The 22,813-nt window shown below is 43.8% G+C and overlaps 1 protein-coding gene across 4 annotated transcripts in view; it reads right to left on the minus strand.

Annotated features, from left to right (window-relative positions):
- tiam2a (TIAM Rac1 associated GEF 2a) overlaps positions 1 to 22,813 on the minus strand; it is an 84,695-nt gene that overhangs the window by 23,170 nt on the left and 38,712 nt on the right. For all 4 annotated transcript variants that reach the window (XM_026299603.1, XM_026299593.1, XM_026299612.1 and 1 more), the window contains exons 2-15: positions 22,522 to 22,616; positions 20,531 to 21,706; positions 16,466 to 16,916; positions 15,843 to 16,015; positions 14,620 to 14,844; positions 11,445 to 11,630; positions 11,001 to 11,144; positions 7,941 to 7,997; positions 3,601 to 3,777; positions 3,031 to 3,135; positions 2,849 to 2,927; positions 2,625 to 2,714; positions 2,326 to 2,526; positions 14 to 108 (exon numbers count right to left, since the gene is read on the minus strand). In XM_026299603.1, coding sequence (XP_026155388.1) covers positions 14 to 108; positions 2,326 to 2,526; positions 2,625 to 2,714; positions 2,849 to 2,927; positions 3,031 to 3,135; positions 3,601 to 3,777; positions 7,941 to 7,997; positions 11,001 to 11,144; positions 11,445 to 11,630; positions 14,620 to 14,844; positions 15,843 to 16,015; positions 16,466 to 16,916; positions 20,531 to 21,700 — 3,153 coding nt within the window. In that variant the 5' untranslated portion in view covers positions 21,701 to 21,706; positions 22,522 to 22,616. The remainder of the gene's footprint in view (positions 1 to 13; positions 109 to 2,325; positions 2,527 to 2,624; positions 2,715 to 2,848; positions 2,928 to 3,030; positions 3,136 to 3,600; positions 3,778 to 7,940; positions 7,998 to 11,000; positions 11,145 to 11,444; positions 11,631 to 14,619; positions 14,845 to 15,842; positions 16,016 to 16,465; positions 16,917 to 20,530; positions 21,707 to 22,521; positions 22,617 to 22,813) is intronic.

Raw genomic sequence — 22,813 nt, forward strand, 5'->3', positions numbered from 1 at the left:
TGGCCCCTCCTACCTTGCTATGCTGAACAGGCCTGTGTGCGCAGTGGGGGTGACCTTTCTCTAGTCCTACGCAGAAAGACTCTCCTCCATCAGGTGCGCTACACACATCTGTAAAGAGAGACAGAGGAAACAAAATTTTAAATTATGTTATGTGTGTGTGTGTGTGTATATAGCAGTGTTTTATGTGCATACCACCCATCATGCATCTGTACTACACTGGTTATGTTATAACACATCCTTCTTCTGACCACAAAAGACATCACCGGCTAGTTACAGTCTGAAGCTGTTATGCTTCAGCAAGCTGCAAGTCACACGAACTTAAATATGTCTGCACACTAAGGCAATGGCATATCCAAAAAATAAATAAAATAAAAACAAAAAACAAATCATTTATTTACTTGTTCTATTGTTCTGAAAATATTTTTTTCTGCCTTTTAATAAAATATACAATTGCCTATGCACCAGACTGGCAAACTGGCAGGACGACATTATTCAAGGTTCTAAGGACAAACTCTGTAGCAGTTGGCAGATGAAAAGAAATGTATTCTTCTTTGCAGCCTGGGAGGCAGGCCAGTGTGACAGTAGGAAACCAAAGAAAACTTCAGGACCTCCTGTGGAGCTGAACTTCTCATTTTTAAACAAGCAATCATTGTCAGCTAGTGTCTCCGACTGCTTGAGCTGAGCTACGATATCTAGTATTCAGATTTCGATTCTCTTGTCTTATATGTTTGCAACACGTATAAGCTTGTAGATTGTGTTAATTCCCCCACTGTCTCCATTTGGCTCCCTGCATGCTTTGGATCATCTGCCCTCTAGAGATGGACAATAAAACTGCAGGCACTTTGATCATAGCAGTTACTGTAATAAGGCCTTCGAGTCATAAAATCTTGTGTGTCCTGTTGTACAAGAAACAATAAGGAATTAGTATTGTTATTAATATTAAGGTGACACACACTTTCTCTGAAACAGACTGTTCTGACCATTTATGAATGTCAAGGAGAAAAAAAAAAATAAAACAGTATCAAGTTTTCTGCTCATTGTGTAGAAGAATACTAGAAGCAGAGTTTATGAACGATTTGGCAGATGTCATTAAAAAAAAGAATTTTTAAAATGGATCATGCAGCGAGGGTAAAGTGCATATCACAAAACATCTTGCATTAAAATGTAGAGCTCAAATCTTTCATTACTACCTAATCATATACACAAAAAGCTAAGAAAAATGCAAATCATTAAGAATGTGACAATTGTAATGTATTTTTTACACTTTTATCAGTTTTTGTGTCTAACATTTTGTATCAGATCCATGACACCACCCAGACAACATAGTACATGGAAACTCATGGTTCATATCATGAAAAAACAGCAGTTACAGCCACTATACAAGAACTATAGCAAATCCTAAATGTAGTGATACATTTGGCTGAGATGAACTTCCCTTACCTTAAGACTTGAACAAACAAACTAATGTTTCTGCTACCTGGGTATCAGCTGTGCTTGTCCAGTGACGATGACCTTACTGTTCAGTTCTGACACCTCACATGCACAGTGAGACTGAACCAAGCTGACAAGATACTATACATTCACAGCGATAATGAGCCTTTTGTGGTCAAAAGCCCCTCCTGGCCTGATTGCTGCCTGAGGACACGCAGAACTGTGAAACATCAAAACATCATCTGGAACTTTTTTTTTTTTTTTTTTTTTTTTTTTGGCAGCTTTTAATTTTTTAAAGTGAAAAGAAATTCTGTCACTGTTGAGGAAGTATAGATCGGAAGCAGAAGTGGTGCAGTAGTTGTCTTGTGGTTGAACTAACAAAGGGACCTTCGGTTAAAAACAACTGATCCTTAAGTTAACTTTCCAGGTTTAGATAAATACCACTTTCTTACCAAGTATGGCTACTGCCTGAAAAACTGACTCCAAGCACAAATATGATATGTGGTATACAACAATATACACAATAAAACAGAAGAGAAAATCTAAATGCCTAAGCTGGAAATAATCACTGAGCAGTGACAGCTCCAGCAGCTTGCCTGCCTAGTCATGTACACAGGAATAAGAAAGTGCATCTCAGATTGGTGAGGCAAATTGTCATATACTGCAGCAGCTGAACATTCAGTCATTTTTGCTGTCTCATTCTGTGTCACACACAAGGGCAGCTAACAAACTGAAACAAAAGCACATTAATATCTACTTCACTTTCAATTGTGCTGTTAAGTGTTTCCATTAAGTACCAATCTATTAGAAAAAAAAAAAGAAAGTCCTGCTAATAACTAGACATGTTGCTGGTTTGAAGACGTGTGTGTTCTCACGTCATATGGATTTAAGCACCTGAGGAGGACTTGGCTCGGTGGTGGCTGAGTTTGGAAGGAGGGGCTGAGTGGTTTGAGGGCACGGTTGGTGGCAGAGGGCCGTCCCGTCTCAGGCTCAGGTGGAGGGTTTGCTCAGCAAAGAGTGTTTGGATCAGCGCCAGGTCCAGACCCGACACACACTGACCATTCAGCACCAGGATCTCATCTCCTGGACGCAAACCTGGGAACACACACACACGCACATTTGCTTCAGAACAGAGGTGTTTAAAGCAACGAGGATCACATATGATAATGTGTGATTTGTAAGTAAGAAGGCACCTTCACTGAAGGCCAGTCCATCGGGAAGCACCTCAGTCACAAAGATTCTGCTATTTTTCTGACTGTCTATGTGTCCTGTTACTGCAAAACCTGGTCGGAGAAAGAGAAACAAAGGTGCAGACATACAGTAGATAAAGACATTTAGATTGACAGGAAGGATTACATTAAGATGTATGGAAAATTATAGATACAACTGCACTGAAACTGTTCTGCAGCTGACTCACCAAAGTCCCCAGTGCCGCTCGGCCTGCTCATATGCAGCATAAACACATTAACTGGGACCACCTCCAATTGATCATTGACCTGAAGGTTGACACCAAACACAATCAGTACACATTAAATAAAGAGCAGATAATTAAGAACTCTCTGTATCCATGTGCGACTGTGCATGTTTGTCCTTCCTCACCACGTCCTGGAGGAGTTCGTCGGGTGCCACATATCGAACCTCCACGTCCGGTCCCGTTCTCCTGTGCAGTCGGAGGCAGTGAAGGCCCGGGTCCAGCTGTTTGACCTGTTTGCACAAAAGGTTTTACAGCTTCCTGTATGATCAAAATCCTCCAAAATATGTGACGCACCAGAGCTCAGTCTGACAGCTGCTGGGTGGCCGAGGTGTAAATTATTCACTGACTTTACACTTAGTGATGAGAAACTTGTGGTCAAAAAGAGCTTCCTTACAGAGATTGCATGTGTGGAGCGTGTGAGTGAGTGAGTGAGTGAGTGAGTGCCCATCTATCTCCAGTCATTCTTAGAGGGACTGTATGAAATGAATGGATGAAAAGGTGTTCAAACTCCCAAATTACAGGAAAATACACATTCTCACTACGACACATGAAGAGCAGAATTACACAAAATACATATAATTCTGCTACACAGCTAAATATAAACGACATCTCTGCTTTTGCTTGATGTTTACTATGCTCAGGAATATTGTTCTCTCAATCTAGTAACATCATCTCTCTGAAACTAGGCGTCCAACCTTGCAGGCTGCAGAGAGAAGGTCGGCGGCTGCCTGGTCTCTCTTGACGGGAACTTGGACTGTCAGGCCATCTGGCATGTAGACACATGTCAACACCTCTGTGGCACAGCTGATGTTGTCCCACACACCACCCTCAGGGGGCGACATGGAGTAGATACTGGTCAGCACATCCAGCCTCTGTAGGAGAGAGAAAGGGGGGGGGGGGGGGGCAGTTGAGGAGGGCAAAGAAAGATAAAAGAATTTGGGTAAGCAGCATTAAATCAAAAAAGAAAGCAGATGGAAGAAAGGAGAAGAAGGGGGTAAACAGTGAGAGTGAGACTGGATAAGAGAGAGAGTAGCAGAGTAACAGCACACAAATCAACAGAGTTCCATTAGTCTAAATGCTTGGCTGTGGATCAAGCAGTGGAGCAAAGATGTCATACAATTAGCCTTTCAGAAATTCATTTGACAACACAGACGGCAGTTGCTCCACATTATAGTCACCGTAATGACCGTGTAGAGGATTGGCGAGGGTCGACTGGCAAGTCTCGACGTTCAGATAATATCTATGCAGGTCTCTGGGACTTGTTTGGTTTGAAAAGCCACAAAAGTAATTTTGATAGGGACAATTTCTTTCAAAACCAGTCAACGTTAAGGAGGCAATTATTTGTTGGTGGCATTAAGAATGTGGCTTGAACCGAGGGGAGGGGGGTTTAGCCCACCGCTCGGCCTCATAGGCAGCTATTGGAGGTTTTGGTTGCGACTGTGTGTCTCTAGAGGGAACAGCACCACTGCTGCAGTGTGGGGCTGTGGGGGATGCCACAGTGTAGCCTAAGACCACAATTATCAAGGCCCCAGATCTTAAGGAAAGGCTCCGTCACACCAAATACACTGAAAGAGGGTGGTTGAGGAAGCCAGTGATTCAGCACTACCGAAGCTGATATGAGTTCTTGGTCAAACTGAAACATGGAGCCAAGGGGGATAATTATCTGAGTATAGAGCCATGTTTTAAATGCATTTAGGGATTATATAAATGGAGAGCAGTGTGTGTGTTTGTGTGTGTGTCTGAGGTTTTCTGTCTGATGTGCATGTGTGTGAGCCTTTGTGTCCTTTTAAGAAGCTGGCTGTTTGCTGTTGATGAATCACCTCAAGAGGAAAAAGACTTTTTTCCCTGCCAGACACAGGCCTACAGGGACGAGCTAAGACCTCTAATTCAGACTCTCACTCACACACACACACACACACACACACACACACACACACACACACACACACACACACACACACACACACACACACACACACACACACACACACACACACACACACACACACACACACACACACACAAACACAGATGCATCTGCCTAATTTTCGATCTAAATGTCCTCTTTGACTAGTCCGCTTAAAGAATAAGTGCCAAAATAAAGACCACCAGTGTTACCAAAATATTTCCCTAACCTATAGGGATGAAGGAACACAAGGTGCCACTTGAACACCCACCTCTGCTTGTCTCTTTAGGGATGTGAGGTCATGCTTACAAACTGACGATGACAAGACAAGGTGTCATGACAACTGGTTGCACAACTGCACCGTTTGTGTCCCAGTAACATGGTGTGACCGGAAAACTAAGGTTTGGTTGCCTGCGCTGACTCGACCAGCGGCTGACTAACACTGTACACTCATTCATGGTCAGGGAGGTTTGTAAAGTACTGACAGTTGCCTGGTCAACGTTCCACGAGTGACTGCCAAGACTGGAGTCCAGGCACGTGCTGGAAAAGCTCTGGGGAGAGCTGTTCTCTATTTATGTTTGCAAGTAATTCAAACCAATGCTTCAGTCTTTCCTCATAAGTGTGGCTATGATTCCACAAGGAAGCCGTCCTCCACCTGGGGGCTTCTAAAGATGAGATGTGGGCATGGCTTAGTGGCCACTGCACAAATACACCCCTTCTGTTCCACTTAGCAACTGGGTAACACAAATATTCCAGTACAGACTCAAAAACATGTGATGCCCATAAAGAAGGAAAAGAGAAACTGTTAAAGATGATTTTAGAAATTTTCCTTCAAGCTCCACCCAAGGTACCTCTTTCCACTGCAATGACACACTTTATCTACACAATCACACACACACACAAGGTTGCAATAACGGCCATGCAGACCGGCTAGAACTGATGCCTGTTGCTCAGCAATAACTTCAAGCGTACAGCAGGGGTGTGTATCCATGGGTAGTGGAGTGTGGTGAGAGGTGGTGACACAATAAGGGATCGGTATGTCATCGACAAGAGTGGTGGGGTGGAGAGCATAAGCCAGTAACATATTGCTGTAATTCTTCTCTGGAATCTACGCAGCAGAAGCAGGCACCTGTGTTTACATTTTAAATGTGTGAATTGTTTAAAACTAGTGTGAGCTTGCAGCATTAAGTTAGGATTATCATTATGTAGCGTAAGGCAAATATGAATGCCACTTTTTCTAGCAGTCAAAACATATTTACTCGCCCACTGCTGACAGAAGGAGTGGGTGGATGGAGAATGTGAACAGTCAGGCAGTGTGAACTCAGTTTTAACCTGTGCGGAGGCTGAGGCGACTGCTGTACTGACAGGTTGAGCCCATATACATGTTGGCGGCTCTGCATTATGCAACAGTCACAACTTACAGCTAGGCAGCATTGGTACCATCCTCCACCTATAACCATATGCACAAAAATATGGTATACCTGCGAGCATATGAGCCGTAGAGCAATAATGACGCGTGGGCAAACTCACCAAGAAGAAAATCAATACAACTCTCAATACTACTCTTTTTCTTTCTTTCTTTCCCTACTTCCCACCCTGAAGAGTTCTAATCCCAGCTAAAACAAAATGCATCCTTGTGATGAGCTATTTTCCATATTCAAATCCAAATCTAGGAGAGATCCAAACACCCGGCTGAGGGGAGGCCGCCTCATTTAAAGCAACATTAAAGCGTCAACCCAATGAAGGCCTTTATTGTTTCCCCCAAAACCACTTGCTGTTCTCAGTCCATTTCTAGACGCCTAATAGAGGGCAGTTTTAACACTCGCCACATTCACCACTGACTATGAATCATTGCATCCTGTGGAAAAGTGATCTTCATAACACCCATCCTGCTCAGTCTAAAAGTGTCCATTATTCTCTGCTGTCAGCACCACACAATCATTCTCCATTAAAGGAATAGTTGGATATTTTGGGAAATATCAGAATATTCATAAAGCCACATCCAGCTGGCATTTAGCTTATCATAGCGCATAGACCAGAAATAGGGGAAATGACTAGCCTGCCTTTGTTAAAGTATGCATACAAAACCCAAGTGTAAAAACACAAAATCATAGTTTCAGGGAGGGTTATGTCTTGGCTTCGTAGACGGAGTGCAATAACTTCCTTAAGAGACGCCCTCACTGCCAAGTAGTAGTCCCCCATAAAATAACAAATTTGTTTTTACACTTTGCACAGCTTCTTTATGGATGAAATGAACAAGGTTTAGCATGTTAATTAGTGAACCACAGAGATGACGGCTGGCACATTTTATTAACTTTGGACAGAGCCAGGCCTAACTGTGTCCTAAGCCGATAAAGGAAATGAAAAAGCCTGACCATGAGAATAAAGAGATGTGGAAGCTGGAGTACAAGGACTGGGGCTGAAGCTAACAGCCCAGTATAGTTCACTCTCTCTTGGACCAAGACTGTAAACCATTCAATAATGTCTGGCCAGAATTCACACTGCAAATCAGTCATTCCGAACTTTTACCATACACCTATAAACTCACACTTTACTTTAGCGCTTTTGGTTAACACATCATTACAACACTATCCAGTAACTCAGTTATGACGTTAATCGGACGCCCATCCATACAGAGTTTAACACTGTTCTTCTTTTGTGAAAATCAGGTTAGATACCCTGTCTATTTACCATGCATACACCTGCACATCAACATGAGATGAAACTCTGCTTTGATCCTGGACGAGCAACACACACAGACACACACAGACACACACAGACACACACAGACACACACACAGACACACACACAGACACACACACAGACACACACAGACACACACACAGACACACACACAGACACACACACAGACACACACAGACACACACAGACACACACAGACAGCTCATGTCAAAAATATCTTTACAGGGGCCACTATCAAAGCAGCACGGGGCAGAGCAGCAGCAGACCTGTGCCTGCTATGGCTACTTCAAGCTTAAACTGATAATTCAGCACATGAAACAGTACCACAGGATGGCTATGACAGATGGAGATGGAGTTTTTAGAAGACATACCAAAGAACCTCAAACCATAACGGAGGGACAGAATTACTGAATCCTGTGACTCACCTCAGTGCTCCGGGGAGGCAAGGCGTAAGTTCGACCTCCAGCATCGCTCTCAAAGATCTGAAAATAAGACACAGTCAGTCAGAACTACAGACAAAGGGGCACCATGCCGACTGACTCATAAGTAATTAAGTGCCCAGCCACTTCTGCAACACAATATTAGGCACACACAGTGCTATTATGTAGTTAATTAAAAACTACGTGTGGCGAGTGCAGCGCTTTGATACTGCTTTCACATTGGGTCTGCAGCCTTTGAAGGTACGTGAGTGTGTGTGTGTGTGTGTGTGTGTGTGTGTGTGTGTGTGTGGCACGGAGATAAAAGGTGAAAAAAGTCTAGTTACAGTCCAAGCTCCCTCCAGTCTCCACATTCACCCATCATTGCTGAAATCTCTCAGTTCTATATTGCTTTAGCTCCTCTCCCCGGCTTGTGATTGTAAGGAGTGTTGTGTGTGGCTAAGCCTGGGCCTAGAGGTGACTCTGCAGCCTCACAGGGCTTAAACAACTTTATAATACGGTGGTGACAAGAGACCAATCCGTTATATAAGGACGTGCCTCGGGTCCCGACTCAGACAGGCTGCAGTTATCAGGGTTTTCTCGGATATTTTGTCACGGGAGCAGGAGAGGTAATACAGCTGGCATGGCTGGTGACAGAAATGGGCCATTTTGTTTTCTAAATGGGCCTGACAAACTCAAAGGTGCTTGAGTTTAGCTGTAAACCTAACAGACCTGTCCTGAATTTGCTTCTTAATTGCCTCTGATATTACACACACTTAACAACTTAAAAAAGAGCCTTGCAGGGGATATCTACTTCTCTAAGGAAATAACTTTTCTTAACCAAAAAAAACAAAACAAAACAAAAAAAAAAAACCCAAGAAGTTTCAGAAAAATCGTCCAGCTGTTAGTAAGTACCCCTGACATCCGATCAACAGACTACAGTAACTCTCCGTCCTCACCGTGAGCACATTTATAAAGCGTCTGTAAACAGTGCCACTTCGCTATAAACTGGATAATTTTAGAAAGCTTTACCAACTCTCCCACAAATCCTCTGAGCTTTCTGGCCTACTTCCCACAGCCGGCTGCCGGCCAGCTCCTTACTGTACACATACCACTGCTAAGATGGATGAGAGATGAGAAAGTGAGAGGGAAGGAGATGGTGGGGCGAGACAATGACTTTGAGGGCAATGTTTTTAAGTGCAGCACCACAGTGGTAAATGGGATTCGGGCTTAGACGACACAGATGAGTCGATATGGAAAGACCACCAGGTAACACTCTAATGTTTATTGCTCTGAGAAAGAAAGGGTTTGAGAAAAAAGTAAAGACACAGGATGAGCAACACTGGGAGAGATGGTTAAATAAGCAGGTAAAAAGGAGAAGTGTGTGTTTGAGTTTAGTGGATGGTGATGAAAGAAGAACAGATCCTGAGAAGGTAAAAACAGATGTGGCGGAGGGCCTGGCTTCTGGGACGACCTTACTTTCAGTACCGTGTGAGAAAACAGGAGGTGACGATGTTGTTTAAATTGAACGTGACTGATTTTCCCACTGGGCGCAGAAAATATCAGACAAATCAAGACAAAAATGCTACACTGACCTTTCACTCTTCAAGAAGAAGAAGAAAAAAAAAAAAGACCACAAAAACAGCAGAAAAACTCAGCACTCTGAAAATCCCTTGAAGCATTAAGCATTCCTTATTAGCCTTTGAGAAGAGGAAAAAAAAAAAAAAGACCAAAAAGCACTGACAAGTTTGTAAGAGAATGGGCACATTGTGTAAAAAAAAAAAAAAAAAAAACCCATAAAAAGAGGTTGTTTAATATTTAGCATCTTTACACCAACCATCTGCTGTTGTCTGCAGGACTGAGGAAAGAGTGGAGAATGCCATCTACCACATATGGCTTTTAATAATTCATGTGTGTGCTGCAGCGCCACCTCGGCCTTCTGCACTGCGAAATGTAACTGGGCCTCATTAGGCCGGCTGGCTGGAGTTCCCCAGCAAAATAACGTGCACACACATACCTAGTCGCTGACAGGCGTGCACAAACGCACAGATCTAACTATCACAGAGCAGGTGGTGATAAGAGCAGGCGAAAGACGACAGGGAACATTTTGTCAGGAGTCAGGACTCATCTACTTGAGAGCATGACTGGCTCTTAGCTGTGCTAGCTCCAAACAATAAGGCACCATACTGGCTACACAGTGTAAGGAAAAACGAAGACAGACTGTCATTCATCAAACCCACACTTTTCTGCTTTCCTACGGTCTCAACTAATGAACACAGGTCCATAAAAGACTTGATGAAATTAGTGTTTTCTGTGGAGATTCCTAAAGTAGACCACCAAGAGTAGAGCATTCTCCACGGCTGTACCTCCAGGGTACAGAGTGGCAGATTTCTGTATCAATAAATAACCAGCCTGCATGAGCCTAATTACTAACCTGAGAGGATTTAGACTTCCCCCCTCAGCACCTGGGTAAAGAACGCTCCCCTGTGTTTATGCTGATGGGAGGTTTGTCTTACCGGGAAGCAAGGGGGGACATGGGCTTAGTAGCATCTAGTTAATAAAATCTCCTTTGGGGGGGGGGGGGGGGGGGGGGGGGGGGGGGGGGGTGTTCGAGGTGCTGCATGACTTTAATCTCTTGCATTCTTCCATGTTAGTGTAGGCACTGATCATGCAAGTATGCAATATGGCACAGTGTTAACAAATATGCACAATGAGGGTGTAAGCATCAACATAGTGTTTTTCTCAGAGACTCACATAAATGCATGTTACATGTCTGTGGTTAGTGTTCCCTGCTGCTGAGAGAATGAGGTGGAGGATCCAGCATAAGGATTTGCTAGTGAAGACCACCTTGATTTTTAATACTCTGGGATTTAAAATATTAGTGTCAGTTGCGTGTCTAAGTCCTATTATACAATCTTTTAAATACAACATCTGCTTTTTGGTTCAGGTGATTGCTCATGGAATCCCTACAAAACCTTGTATCACTGTTTTGTGGCCACAAAATGCTTGGATTATTCCTAAAGAACTTCAAATCTGAACATATTCAATTTTACAGTAGTTCACGGGTACCTGTGATGCAGAGGGCCTCTTGTCCCGACCTCTCTTCGTAAGGTTGTCGAGTCCTTTGAGCGAGGAGAAAAGGCCTCTCTTGCGCTGTCGGTAAGTCAGCGACAGTGAACGCCTTCTGAGCGTGGCCTCATCTCTGGAACAGATCTGAACAGATACACTATCAGGACTAAAATCCTTTAGTTTAACAAAAAAAAACCCTCTAATCACACCATCTTAATTAGATTGACTTTTCTCCAGTAATACATAAAGGAGGTCTTTGCAGGATGTAGTTTTGTATCAAATGGTTTTCAAGGTGACTGTTCGACATCAAGTAAATTAAAAGTGAAAGGTTGCATGCAAAAAGAGGAAACCCTCTAAACACAAGATACATTCCTGGTCCTCTGATTCTTTATTTTGCATTCATTTGTTTTTCCCCTTCCCACTGCCCATCCTGGGGTCTCTCACCAATGCATGGAAGGAGGAGACAGAGAAAATCCCCAAGCGTCCCAGGGTGGTTTTTGTGGGGCGGCTGGCGATAGCCAACAGGCTCTTTGGGTTGGGCAGCTCTCCACCCTGCAGACTGGCCAGGTAACAGCGCATCCTGAACAGATCCATATTAAATCTCTCCAGGTTCTGCTCCCACTGCTGGATCTAAGACAAAGGAAGGAAGATTGTTTTGGTAGGTTTGGTAGAGGCTCTGAATGTGAATTTGATAAATGCTTTTCAGTGATGGATGAGGAAAAAACAGGGCAGAGGGGACGTGATGGAGGGGACTAGGAGAGGTGGGAATGCAGAAAAGAGAGTCAAACAGAGAGATCTAGGGTCAGTTGAGTGTTTTCCATCAAGCTGTAATTGCTTGCAGATGTTTGGTGGAGGATGAGGGCAAAAATTGGTGGGGGTTAGATAGTGAGGGATGACTGCAGAAAATCGTAATTCCCTTTTTTATGCGAGTCTAGCGAGGGTGGTGATGTTGCACAGACCACCAGTTAAACCTTCACCCTGTACACACATATGCACACATTTTACAGTTCCCCTATCCATGTTTGTGCAAAGAAAGCTATGAGAAAGTGCTTATTTTGTTGGCTGGAGACTGGTTTTAATGAGAACCCTTAAGTTAAACAACCCTCTATAACAACTGACATTAATAGGTCTTGTCTGCACTGCGAGTTCATTTACAATAACGCACCCTATGGCATTGTCCCATTAGGGCTCACTCACAGTGTTGGCATTCTTTAGGATTAGTAACAAACTCCGGAGGGTTTTATGAACCTCTGACTTTTTAAACATCTTTAACAAAGAATTTGCACAGACATTACCCTGGGACCATACTGGGCTGCGTGTTAGGTGTTAAACCCATGAAAACAGTCATGTACATAACTGTGCAGGTGGCCTCATTTAACAAGTCTCCAGTCAAAGGCATTCAGCCATTATTCCCATTCCACAGTCGGACTGTGAGGCCAGTGGCTTGGAATCCATGTGCTTTGGTTAAAAATGACCTTGCAATTGGCATGTTGTTATCTCAATAATTGGGAGAATGAGCAAAATCTGGAGTCTAATAGATTCCACATCTATATTTATACATCAAAATGAAATACACTGATTACTACACTACACACTAGTTTTTGACAAAACATATGACCGGGTGCTCCATGCTAAGCCAGACTACATAACTTTGGAAAGAATAAGTAGCATATTTTCTCTTACAAACAAAATCTCCACTTCAGCAAAGTGCACTGAATTTGATAGGCTCAAGGTTTTTACCATTACAGACTTAGCAGATCTGGTATGTCACTGCAGATGCTGCTGGTCAGTAAAACCTACACTGCCTTGTTTTACTATGATATCTATCAGCCATTGCTACTGATAATACCATCATCTTAATGGTTATATATAATATAGCAAAACAACTTTTTACAATTTCCAGGTGAGTTTTTTTTTTCTTTTTTGGATAACAGCAGTGACATATGTACTGAGCCCAATGAATTACCACAGACACATGGATGACTTTGGTGCTGCCTGTGTTCTCATCATGTCATAGATAAGTTAATAAATGTGGATTCCTTTCTGTTTTCAATTTGTCAAAGGGCCTTCTTGTCAGATCTGATTCTTTTTGTTTCCCTGCTGAACCTGAACCCAAAGACCTTGTAAATAATCCCCCTGAACTATGTAAGCAAATCACCTTTTTAATCCTGCTCTACCTGGGTCACTCTATGTCATGCTGTTACTGAGGAACTATGATTTAATTCCAGTCTCTAGTTTGAAGATGACTTTGGATGTGGAGGAAGGTACTACTGAGTAAATCAGATTAGTTCCTTCCTCAAAGACAAAGACAAATTTTGGAGACGTGCCGCTTTGGAAAAACTCACTCACCCGACGTTCTGACGTCCTCTATCTGGTTTGTCAAGACTAAAATATCTGCATCTTCATTTCTTCTTTTGTGAATACAATTTGATTTGAATGATGAACAGATTTGTTCTATTGCTTTAGCTGCATCCAGCAGGCTGGAACAGGCACAACATCAGCGAAAAACAAGGCATGTTGGGCCCATCTGGCCTGTGTGCACCACTCATTTACATTCATTTCAGAGCCATTAAGAAGTGCCGAAATAAGCCTTTCTTTTAACAGATTCTCATCTTGTCTTATTTCTCCTCTTTAACATCTGCCCCATACTCTCTTTAAAAGACTGAATGCCTAATAAGTCTTTCAATGCAACATTACAGCAATATGCTAGTGCATACATAAGCTTGTGTGTGTGAAAGGGGGGCAAGAGCAGACTTCAAAAGAGGTCTACTGGCACTGATTGTAGTAGACATGGGTGGGGGTGAACAGGGACATCAAAGTAGTGCCCTGGTGGTGCAAGGCAACCCCACCGAAACCTTAAATCTATCATCAACCTTGGGGCGCCTATATCAGAGTCCTGCTCCATACCCCTCTGACCCTATCATTGACTCCATGCCTGTCTGTCTCTTTGTCTACTCTGAGTTGGCATACTAGCTAATTGGAAACAGATACAAACCCACAGATACAAAGTTAGTCTCACAGTCAGGCAGTATTTGCTTATTTATATTCATATTTGCAATAAGGGCACATTTTAATTAAAGACCAAAGAGTCAGCACACATGAACATGAGCAGCTCACCGGTACAGAAAAGCAGCCAGAGCTTCACACATTCCACAACAACCACTCATTTTGTGTAAAAGTATTTCTCCTCGTGCTGAGCTACAGGCTTTTTGTACCCATCACTAATCATCTGTATTTAGGCTACAGCACAGTGCTGGGTGTTTTGGATTCTCCCCCAGGCTGTGAAGAGGAGGAGGAGGAGGAGGAGGAGGCAAAGGATAATGCATGTTGAGAGCCCATTACCAGGAAACATCTGGAATCCCAATCTGATGCTTGGGGAAGTGAGCTGTTCCCCTGGGCCCCTCGTGATGTGTTTGGGGACTGATGCATTTAGGCCACTTCACCCACCCACAGACAAAAATTAAGCACAGGCTTGTCACCAGTGTCACAAATTCAGGAAAATTAAGTAGGACACATTATGGTGATGCTACATGGAATAATTCATTTGAACAATCAAAACTTATCATGGAAAGAGCATAAGTCACTGCCTGCGGATGCAATAACGTTTCATTCTTCTCACCTGGTTTTCAATAGCCTTGCGGTTCTTGGGATCACTGACCACGGTCATCTGCAGCTCTGCCATCTTCTTCATTTTTCCATCCATGTCAATCTTTTGCAGAAGTCCACGGACCTGGCTTCGCAACAGACGCACCGTATCCTCCTTCCCCTGGCGCTTGGCCAGCAGCGAGGCACTGGCTGAGTGGATAGCTGTCACCCAGTTCTCCAGGTCAGTCTGGTTGCTGGCCTGATAGGGCAGAGAGAGACAGGGGGTTCAATCACACGGTAAGGCCAGCATTACTGTTACAGACTGGATTCAGAGATCTGATAAAGCGTCTGCTGCGCTGCCATTGCCTTATTCTATCATATATCACAACAAGATCATTGGGTGGCAAAGCTGTGCTTTGCTAGATCAATCAAACAAAACATGATTAACCGTGCCTCTATGAGAAAGCATAGGTTTTTCACTGATGCTGTGAAATCAACAGACATTTGCACTGTTAATAAGCTGCTTCGTGATTATCCGTCTTTACTAATTGATTCACCAGGAAACTACACATTTCCTACAAAAGGTTATAACCCAAGCCGCCTTCATGTTACAGAGCTGAAGCTCTGGGCTTGCCTCTGGTGCCATTTCAGCTCCACACTGCACTACTTTATTAGAAGCAGGTCTGGACACTGTAACATAGTGCTGCCTGGGAAGCTTGTAATCTCAAGCAGAGGAGGCTATACAGGGAAGAGCTGAGACTAGGCATGAATTTGGTTGTGATATGTAGGTCAGTAAGCACAACAGGCAAATGGGATGTGCTCTCAGACCCCTTAGCTGAAAAGTTTGCTTGCAAGTGCCTCACAGGCCAAAAGTGGTCATTTCATATTCTACACTCAAATGGAAGGGAAACTAAAATGTGTGTCAGACACAAATTTTCCCATAACCATGTACTAAGAGCTATATATCTGTTATCTTTCAAGTCTGTTCATAAGTCTACTCCTATAGCAGACAACAAATACTGCATGAGACCCAATACGCCAACACATGTACATCAAAAGCCCTCAAAAATACTTGGCTGTGTTGAGGATCACAAAGTCAGGACTGCTTCCCAGTCAACCAGCTGACACGGCTTTAACCTAAGTCCTTCTGACAGAGATGCATATCAAACAGATTATTACTGATTTAACTTTCCCAAATATCTGCAATGGATTTCAGGAGGATGTGTCCAGAGCCCTTCGACAGGAAACACGCTTCACCTGGAAGAGGTAGACGTCTCCGTACGAGTTGCTGAGGCAGAATACATTCTCCTTTTTGGGGTGCTCAGGAACAGCTTGGACGATACTGTCCTCAGCCAACAGAGCGTAGCGAGGTGACAGCTCCTGCTCCGGGGACCCTTTACTGTAAGTCTCATAGAACAGCAACGTACAGCCTGGAAAACAAGAAGTGGAAATACAGACACAAACAGACCCCAATGTTGTAAATAAATGATGCAGAGAGCGTCCAAGCCAAACCATGTGTTTCTAAATTTTAAAGAGTTCTGGGTTTTTAAAGCAGTCAGTTTTACAGACAAAATGTCTTGAATATCACCTTTAGAATGAAGTTTAGATTACATGCTCACAAATAAAATCCCAAACCTTAAAAGCAGTATGTGGACATTCACACACATGTGGTGAATTATCACAATTTAACCAGGGGTCCCTGTAAGATTTTAGTGTAGGTAGGAAGGACAATCAATGTCAAGTGTGATGCCATAGTCAAGGACATGGGGACAATCTACTAAAACTGACTTATTTTAAAACACAAGTCATCACAGTCTTTCACCCAGTTTCAAGGTGAATGATGAGTAATTGTTCCCCACTCTTCCCTAAACTCAGCTCACCTTTCAAGGTCACCCAGTACTGCTTCCACTTGCGGCGGGTCACCAGTTCCAACTTCCTGTCCTTGTGCAGGGTGACGAGTGGTTTAAAAGAAAGCCAACCAGCCCGTCTGACCACACCCTGCTCCTTTTCAAACAGGAGGTCCAGCTGCTCCAGGGAGCCCTCAGCCGACTCGCTGCTGCTGCTCCCACCCCCCTCCTCTGTGCCCGTGGATGGGTCTCTCCTCTCGCCTCCTCCTGGTCCAGTACCTGTTTCCAGCTCCCTCATGAAGTTCTCATAAATGTTCTGGCGAAGGGCGTCACTGGTTGTTTGGTGAATGGCTCCTGACGATTGGGCTCTGGAGGCTCCTGGGAACCAGAGGAGGCTGGAGACCTGGGAGGGGGAGCTGGTGTCTGCTGTCAGGCCATCAACCCCACTGTCAAAGGCATCAGTGAGGTCCTTGTACTTAGTTTCCTGATGAGGTAAAAAAGGTAAGAGAAGCACTGATTAGTCACCATCGGTGGTGCCAAACTGCTTTGCAGGTTCCCGAGTTAGGATTGTTCCTCCTGCAGAAAGACCCCATATTCGCCCTCAGATGCACCTCTGTACATGTGACGTGAGCTTCTACTGGAACAAAATAAAACTGTATTCCTTTCAATTAGCCCTGAGGCACAGGAAAACCGGAGAAGAAACTTTTGAAAAAATCTAGTCAAATCACTTGAACCTACTTCAAAGTCTACATTACTGTCTCTAATTCTTTTGCTAGGTTGAGAAAGTGGGACAAATTTCCTGTGATGGCACCTGGGAGGTTGGAGCCCTACAGCTCAGACAATTTCACATCATTTGAGGTCTGCTGTGGCTTCCCAATTCCCCAAATGAACACTTGATGGAATTGCACTCTTACATGTCTAATGACAGCCTACCTACTCTTGACTAGATTGCAGCATCGACTCTGCCCCCAGCAGCAGAGTGGAGAGCTCACAACATTCAGACGCACAGTATGTGCCGTCATGCTGCAGCTCAGTCTCCATCTCAGTCTCTCATTCAGCCCCAGGTCTTTTCTATCCTTATTTATTGTGTCCCTTCTTCAGAATAAACAATTCAAATATGCTTCAATCATCACCAAAAGACTGGAATAGTGCTCAAAAATTTAGACTAATTTGTTTCTTAAATTTACTTTCATTGAGTCCTGAAGTGATGTTTTCTTCTTACATCCTGTAACCAGACAACTCAGAAAAGTATGTTCAGCTATGAGACACCAGTGGACCCAGTGATCCTGCATATCAAAGTAAGGACAGTCTTTGTCCTTTGACTATTTTGTCCATTTGCCCCTATGATATAAATAGTATTTGTGCACTATAGCCACAGGAAAACATGTACCAGGCGCAGAATAGGTCTTCTTCAGCTTTCCCTCCACCTTTTCCCTCCCGCAGCTGCTTTTTATTACAAACAGGTTCTTGCTCTCTGCGATCAGTCACTGCGTGACCTTTAAAAGGCCACAGCAGATCCCTGGGGTCCAGGTGGAGGGGAACCAGAGCTGCAGGTGCTCCTGATGTTGCTTGACCTGCTGAAAGGAGGCACTGTGACTAGCTGTTGGAGATATATGGCCATGGAGGTTTGGCTGTCAACAAAACACCCCCAGCAAAGACTCAGGAAATTTAGTTTGAAGATCAGTTTTAAGCACCTCAGTGTCACCTCAGGCCTCGTCACTGACTAAGAAAAAGAAGCCCACGTGCAGTCCATAATCATACATCATCTTCATTATTCAAAAGCAAAGATCCACAGTATTTTCCCAGATGTTCTCTAACTTGTGATAAATGTTAATAATCCTTGGCCCATCTCAATCGTCTAAGATGTCAGCTCAGCAATAGTTTTTCTTATTGTCTTATCGCAAAAAATGACTTCTAGGGTCATGGAAAGGACCTGCAGTACCTAACTCTAAAGCTTGGTTGCAGGATGCGATTAGCACTTTACATTTAGAAAGAATAAGGTACATATTTAAGTATGAGCCGTCTTATTTTCAGAAAATTCGACAACCTCTTATCTCTTTTTTACAAGAATAAAAGAATGAGTCTCTAAATAAATCCCAGTGTTCTCCAAGTACCTAGATTGTGCATAACGTACCCTACCTCTCAGTTTTGTGTTTACACGTTCTATACCTGCTTGTATTTGCACCTTGTGTTTGTATACTAAATGAGCACTACTGACTTTTGAGGAATGTATGTGACATAATCTTGCTCAATAAAAAACTGACTCCCAGATAAACTATGTCAAGCTTAAACTAATATTTATCTCTGAAACCAGATCCCAGCTATAACAGTATCACCGATATCTGAGTTTTCTTTAGTAGCCACATCTCATGTAAAGGTTTATTGAGGGTATCTGCAGGTAAAAAAAAAAAAAAAAACAACAACAACAACAACAACAACAATGTTCTAGCAGTGTTATTTCTGGATAAGAAAAAAATAGATCTAAGTAAATCTCTGGGTACTAGCCGGTCTCCAAAACAAGTTAATTGCCAACACATGGCCATAGATTAGCCTGGTGTTATGGCAAGCGGGAGATTTAGAGGGAGACATTGCTGATGTAAAGTGAAGGCTGTGTAACACTCAAAATGAGTACCGCCTGTCTACTAGGTATATGTCACCGCAAGGCTAAGTGACAGTGTCGAGGCAAAGTATCTCATATTTCGCTCAGCGTTATCTGCTGTTTAAACACGAGGAGAAGCTCTCATATTCTCGCTCAACCGAAGAAGAAGAAGAAAACGCCTTCTGATAACAATGGTTGTTCCATTCTGTGCTTTGGTTTGTTGTCAAACCCAACTGACTGAACACAATCCCTATTTAGCAGATTTACTCTCCAAGGGCTGTGAGGCAAGCCCAGCAAATCAGCACCACACAACAGCCAGAACAACTATAAGTCATTAATGTTAACATTAAGGGAGGGGTGGGGTTAAACCTTCAGCTAGGATTTAGTTTCACTCTAACAGAGCCTCTCAAAGGCTTACAGCTATTCTCTTGGCAATGCCCACACACTGTTCTCTTAAAAGGCAAAGCAAAACGAATTAATGCAGCAACAATCACTTTCAAGCCTCAAAGACAAAGAGGGACATGAGTTCAGGCTCAGTTTAAACAAATGTTTTATGTCAAATTATTAAGCTACTAAGAATGTAGTGGTTGTAGCACCGAATCCCATGGTTCTTAAAAACATATGCAGGCAACATGCAGAGACGCTGTGGTTATTTCCAACCTCTCCTCTGACCCATGCTTGTATGGGACCAGTATCATTTTACAACTAGGAAAACATATGTACAGATCAGCTGCCTTCTCAGTGTCTCATGTTTTAATATCATCCTGCTCTGGTCCGTAACAAGGCTATGATCACGCTTAACACCATTCAGGTAGCTCGACAAATTCACAGCCATCTGACTGCAAACGAACAGATCTATAGACATTAACATGCAACAAGTCCTGCATATTCAACAACCAATCACAGATAATCAATATGCAATACATCAGGTGTACCCACCGAGACAGAGTCAGCATGACACCTGCACATCAGCCCCTGACTCCTCTTCCTCTGAGGGTCATCCATATTCTTCACTGTAATAGGTAGTAGCTCTCATCCTTATTCCATCATCACAAAAACAACCAGACCAGTGCTGGCTGCCTTACAAATTTCATTTTGTGCCACCCCACTGCGCCCCGTCCTCAGACAGCTGGTGTTGTGGTGCTAAGAAGCAGAGGACGGTGGTTGGTTCCTCACCATGCCAGGACAACTGCTGTGGCTCATGACTGAATAAAGCTCGCCAGACAGCAAACTGTCCGTGCCTGGATATTACCAGCGTACTCTTCTGCCTTTACCTTTTAGGGTTAGCTACTGTATAAAGTTAATAAGAGGTGATCGCCTGTGTGCTTAAACTATGAGTTACAGACGATTACAAGCACCTCATCCCTGTAGCCTAATGTTTTAGATACCACGTGGTTACAAATTTCTGTATGAAGCCTGTGAGTAAATAAAATAAAAACATTAAAAATACCGAGCACAAGAATCAAGGTTATCCCCAAAACCCATCATGGCCAACTTACCTGAGACTTCCTCTTCTTGCGACTGAGGCTGCCGGTCCAGTCACTCAAACGTCGGATGCGGTTTTTGATGGAGTCTTTCTTATGAAAAGTGAAATCTGGCATACCCTGCTCCTGGTGCTGTTCCTGGCCAGCATACTGGCCCAGGTCCTCGCTCATCGTGTGGGCTTTGGGCCTACGGCAGGGCAGGGTATATGACGAGTATTGCCGCACCTCAGGACATTCTTCCTCTAAGGGCACATCCAGGACAGATGCAAAGGACGCTCTGAGCCTATGGGCTGCTGGAGGTTCCTGTAACTGGGAGGACAGGTCCCTGGCTGTAGGAAAGGTAGCAGCCATTGTGGAGTCCCTGTAGAGGTCTGAGATAGACACAGGGGGAGACTGCTCAGTGAAGGTGTCAAGTTGGTGGATGGGGGTCTGAACCAATGTCCTGCTGGCAGAGCAGGGTTGGTCCTGCTCACACAGCTCTGTGCTGGGTCCCCAAGGAGAGTCATACCAGGAGCCATCAGAGCTCAGGGAGCTTCCCTTGCTAGTCCTGGCTGTGGAAGAGGTGGAGGCAGGTGGGGGACCGCTGCAGTGCCCATCTTGCCTGCTACCACTGGAACCAGGAAGACTAGGAGTGGAGGCAGAGTCCAGGTTGGGAGAGAACTTGAGAAGCTGTACAGGTCCCGAGGCCTCACCCAGGAGAAGGGGGTTTCCTGAGGTGTTGGTGAACTCCACCCTGAGACTGCCATCCTTCTTGATAACCACCCGCGGGCTGCTCTGTTCCTCCAAAAGCTGTTCATCACTGGGTCCATTCAGGGTGTGCCCATTGAGTTCAGCCCTGTATGGATTATCTTCATAATCATCCGACATATGTCGCCTTCTTATGCCACATCCAGGGGACCGATGCCAGCGATGCTCACTTGGGCTGCCCCTCGCTCCTTTGGAGACGTAGTCATAATGCCGAGTCGAGTAAGGCTGTCGGCTTTTAGGAGGGGACAAACAGCCGCGCCCAACACATTTGGCCTTGTACCCTGAGCCTACTGGGGCACTTTTCCACCACGTATGGGGTGACAGAGCACTGTCTTTGGCTGAGTGCAGCTTCAGTGAATATGGCTTCTGTTTCCCAGGAAAGACAAAGCTGGTGCCTTTGGGGCCCTGGATGCTGTACTGGCTCTCTGAATTTCCCATCACTGCCTGAAAACCAAAAAAAGAAAACAATAATGTCATTGTTATTTGGATGCTGGAAAATAAATGGCTCCTCAGAAATAAGCAGTATAATATATATGAGATGGTATGACATAATGTAAGCTCATCAGAGACATAAAATTAACATACTACTCATAAACAATAATGGTTCCACTCCCATAAAATCTGACCATACACATTCATATTCGTTTAATTGCAGTGGCTGTCTCCAGAGTAAAACAGCAGCAGGTCTAATATCTTCCTTATGCCTTTCAAAGAGAAAAATTATAGGCAATTCCGTCACATCTGGTCATTAACCTGGACTCCACCCCCTCGCGTTTTACTCAGTTTTTCCATTCTCTCGTCAGGAAAGTTAAGTGAGAGGAACAGGCTTTAGACTGTCATGGCTGTTACATGTGACGGAGTTCAGGACGGTGTAAAATCACATCCAGACTGTCCACAAAACTCTTCCATCAGTAACAGAGAGCTGTGACCAGGCATTTCCTCCCAGGGCTGACCCTATAGAATGTAAACTGCTGGGACAGTGTTGCCAGTTAGAGACACTACTACATCTGCTCCTGTCTGTAATGGATTACATAACAGGTCCACCTTTAACAAGTCTGCAAGTTAAGTAAGTACACAAAGTTGATTACAAAGTAGAAACAAACATGGGTTGTGATTCTTTTAAACTTGTTTAACTTAAAAATTCTTAAAGAAATTTTAACAGGCAGGAACTGACATCCATGCAAAGTTGTTTATAATCCAAAAATATTCATAAAAAATCTCGACAGTGCAGATACGAAGATCACAGTTTTCAAACTCACCTTTCTGAAAGTCTCACGTCAGGCTGGAGCTCCTGTGCTCGTTTCTCTCCAGCTCATTTCTCATAATAAACCCATTCTTCCATTGTCTGGCTCATCTGAAACACACACACAGAGAGACGCTGGCTTAAGACTCTTTCCACAGCACCGTCATTTACTTCATGTAATGAGCTCCATGTTTGATAACGGGTGTGCCAGTTAAAGAGCAGCCCTTAATCCCCAGCTTCTGGGAGAGAACCGTGTTTGGTCAGCAGCACTATTTGTTTCTGACTGGGATAAATAAAGCCAGTTCAAA

Source organism: Mastacembelus armatus, chromosome 22 (assembly GCF_900324485.2).
Source record: "Mastacembelus armatus chromosome 22, fMasArm1.2, whole genome shotgun sequence".
Taxonomy (NCBI): Eukaryota; Metazoa; Chordata; class Actinopteri; order Synbranchiformes; family Mastacembelidae; genus Mastacembelus; species Mastacembelus armatus.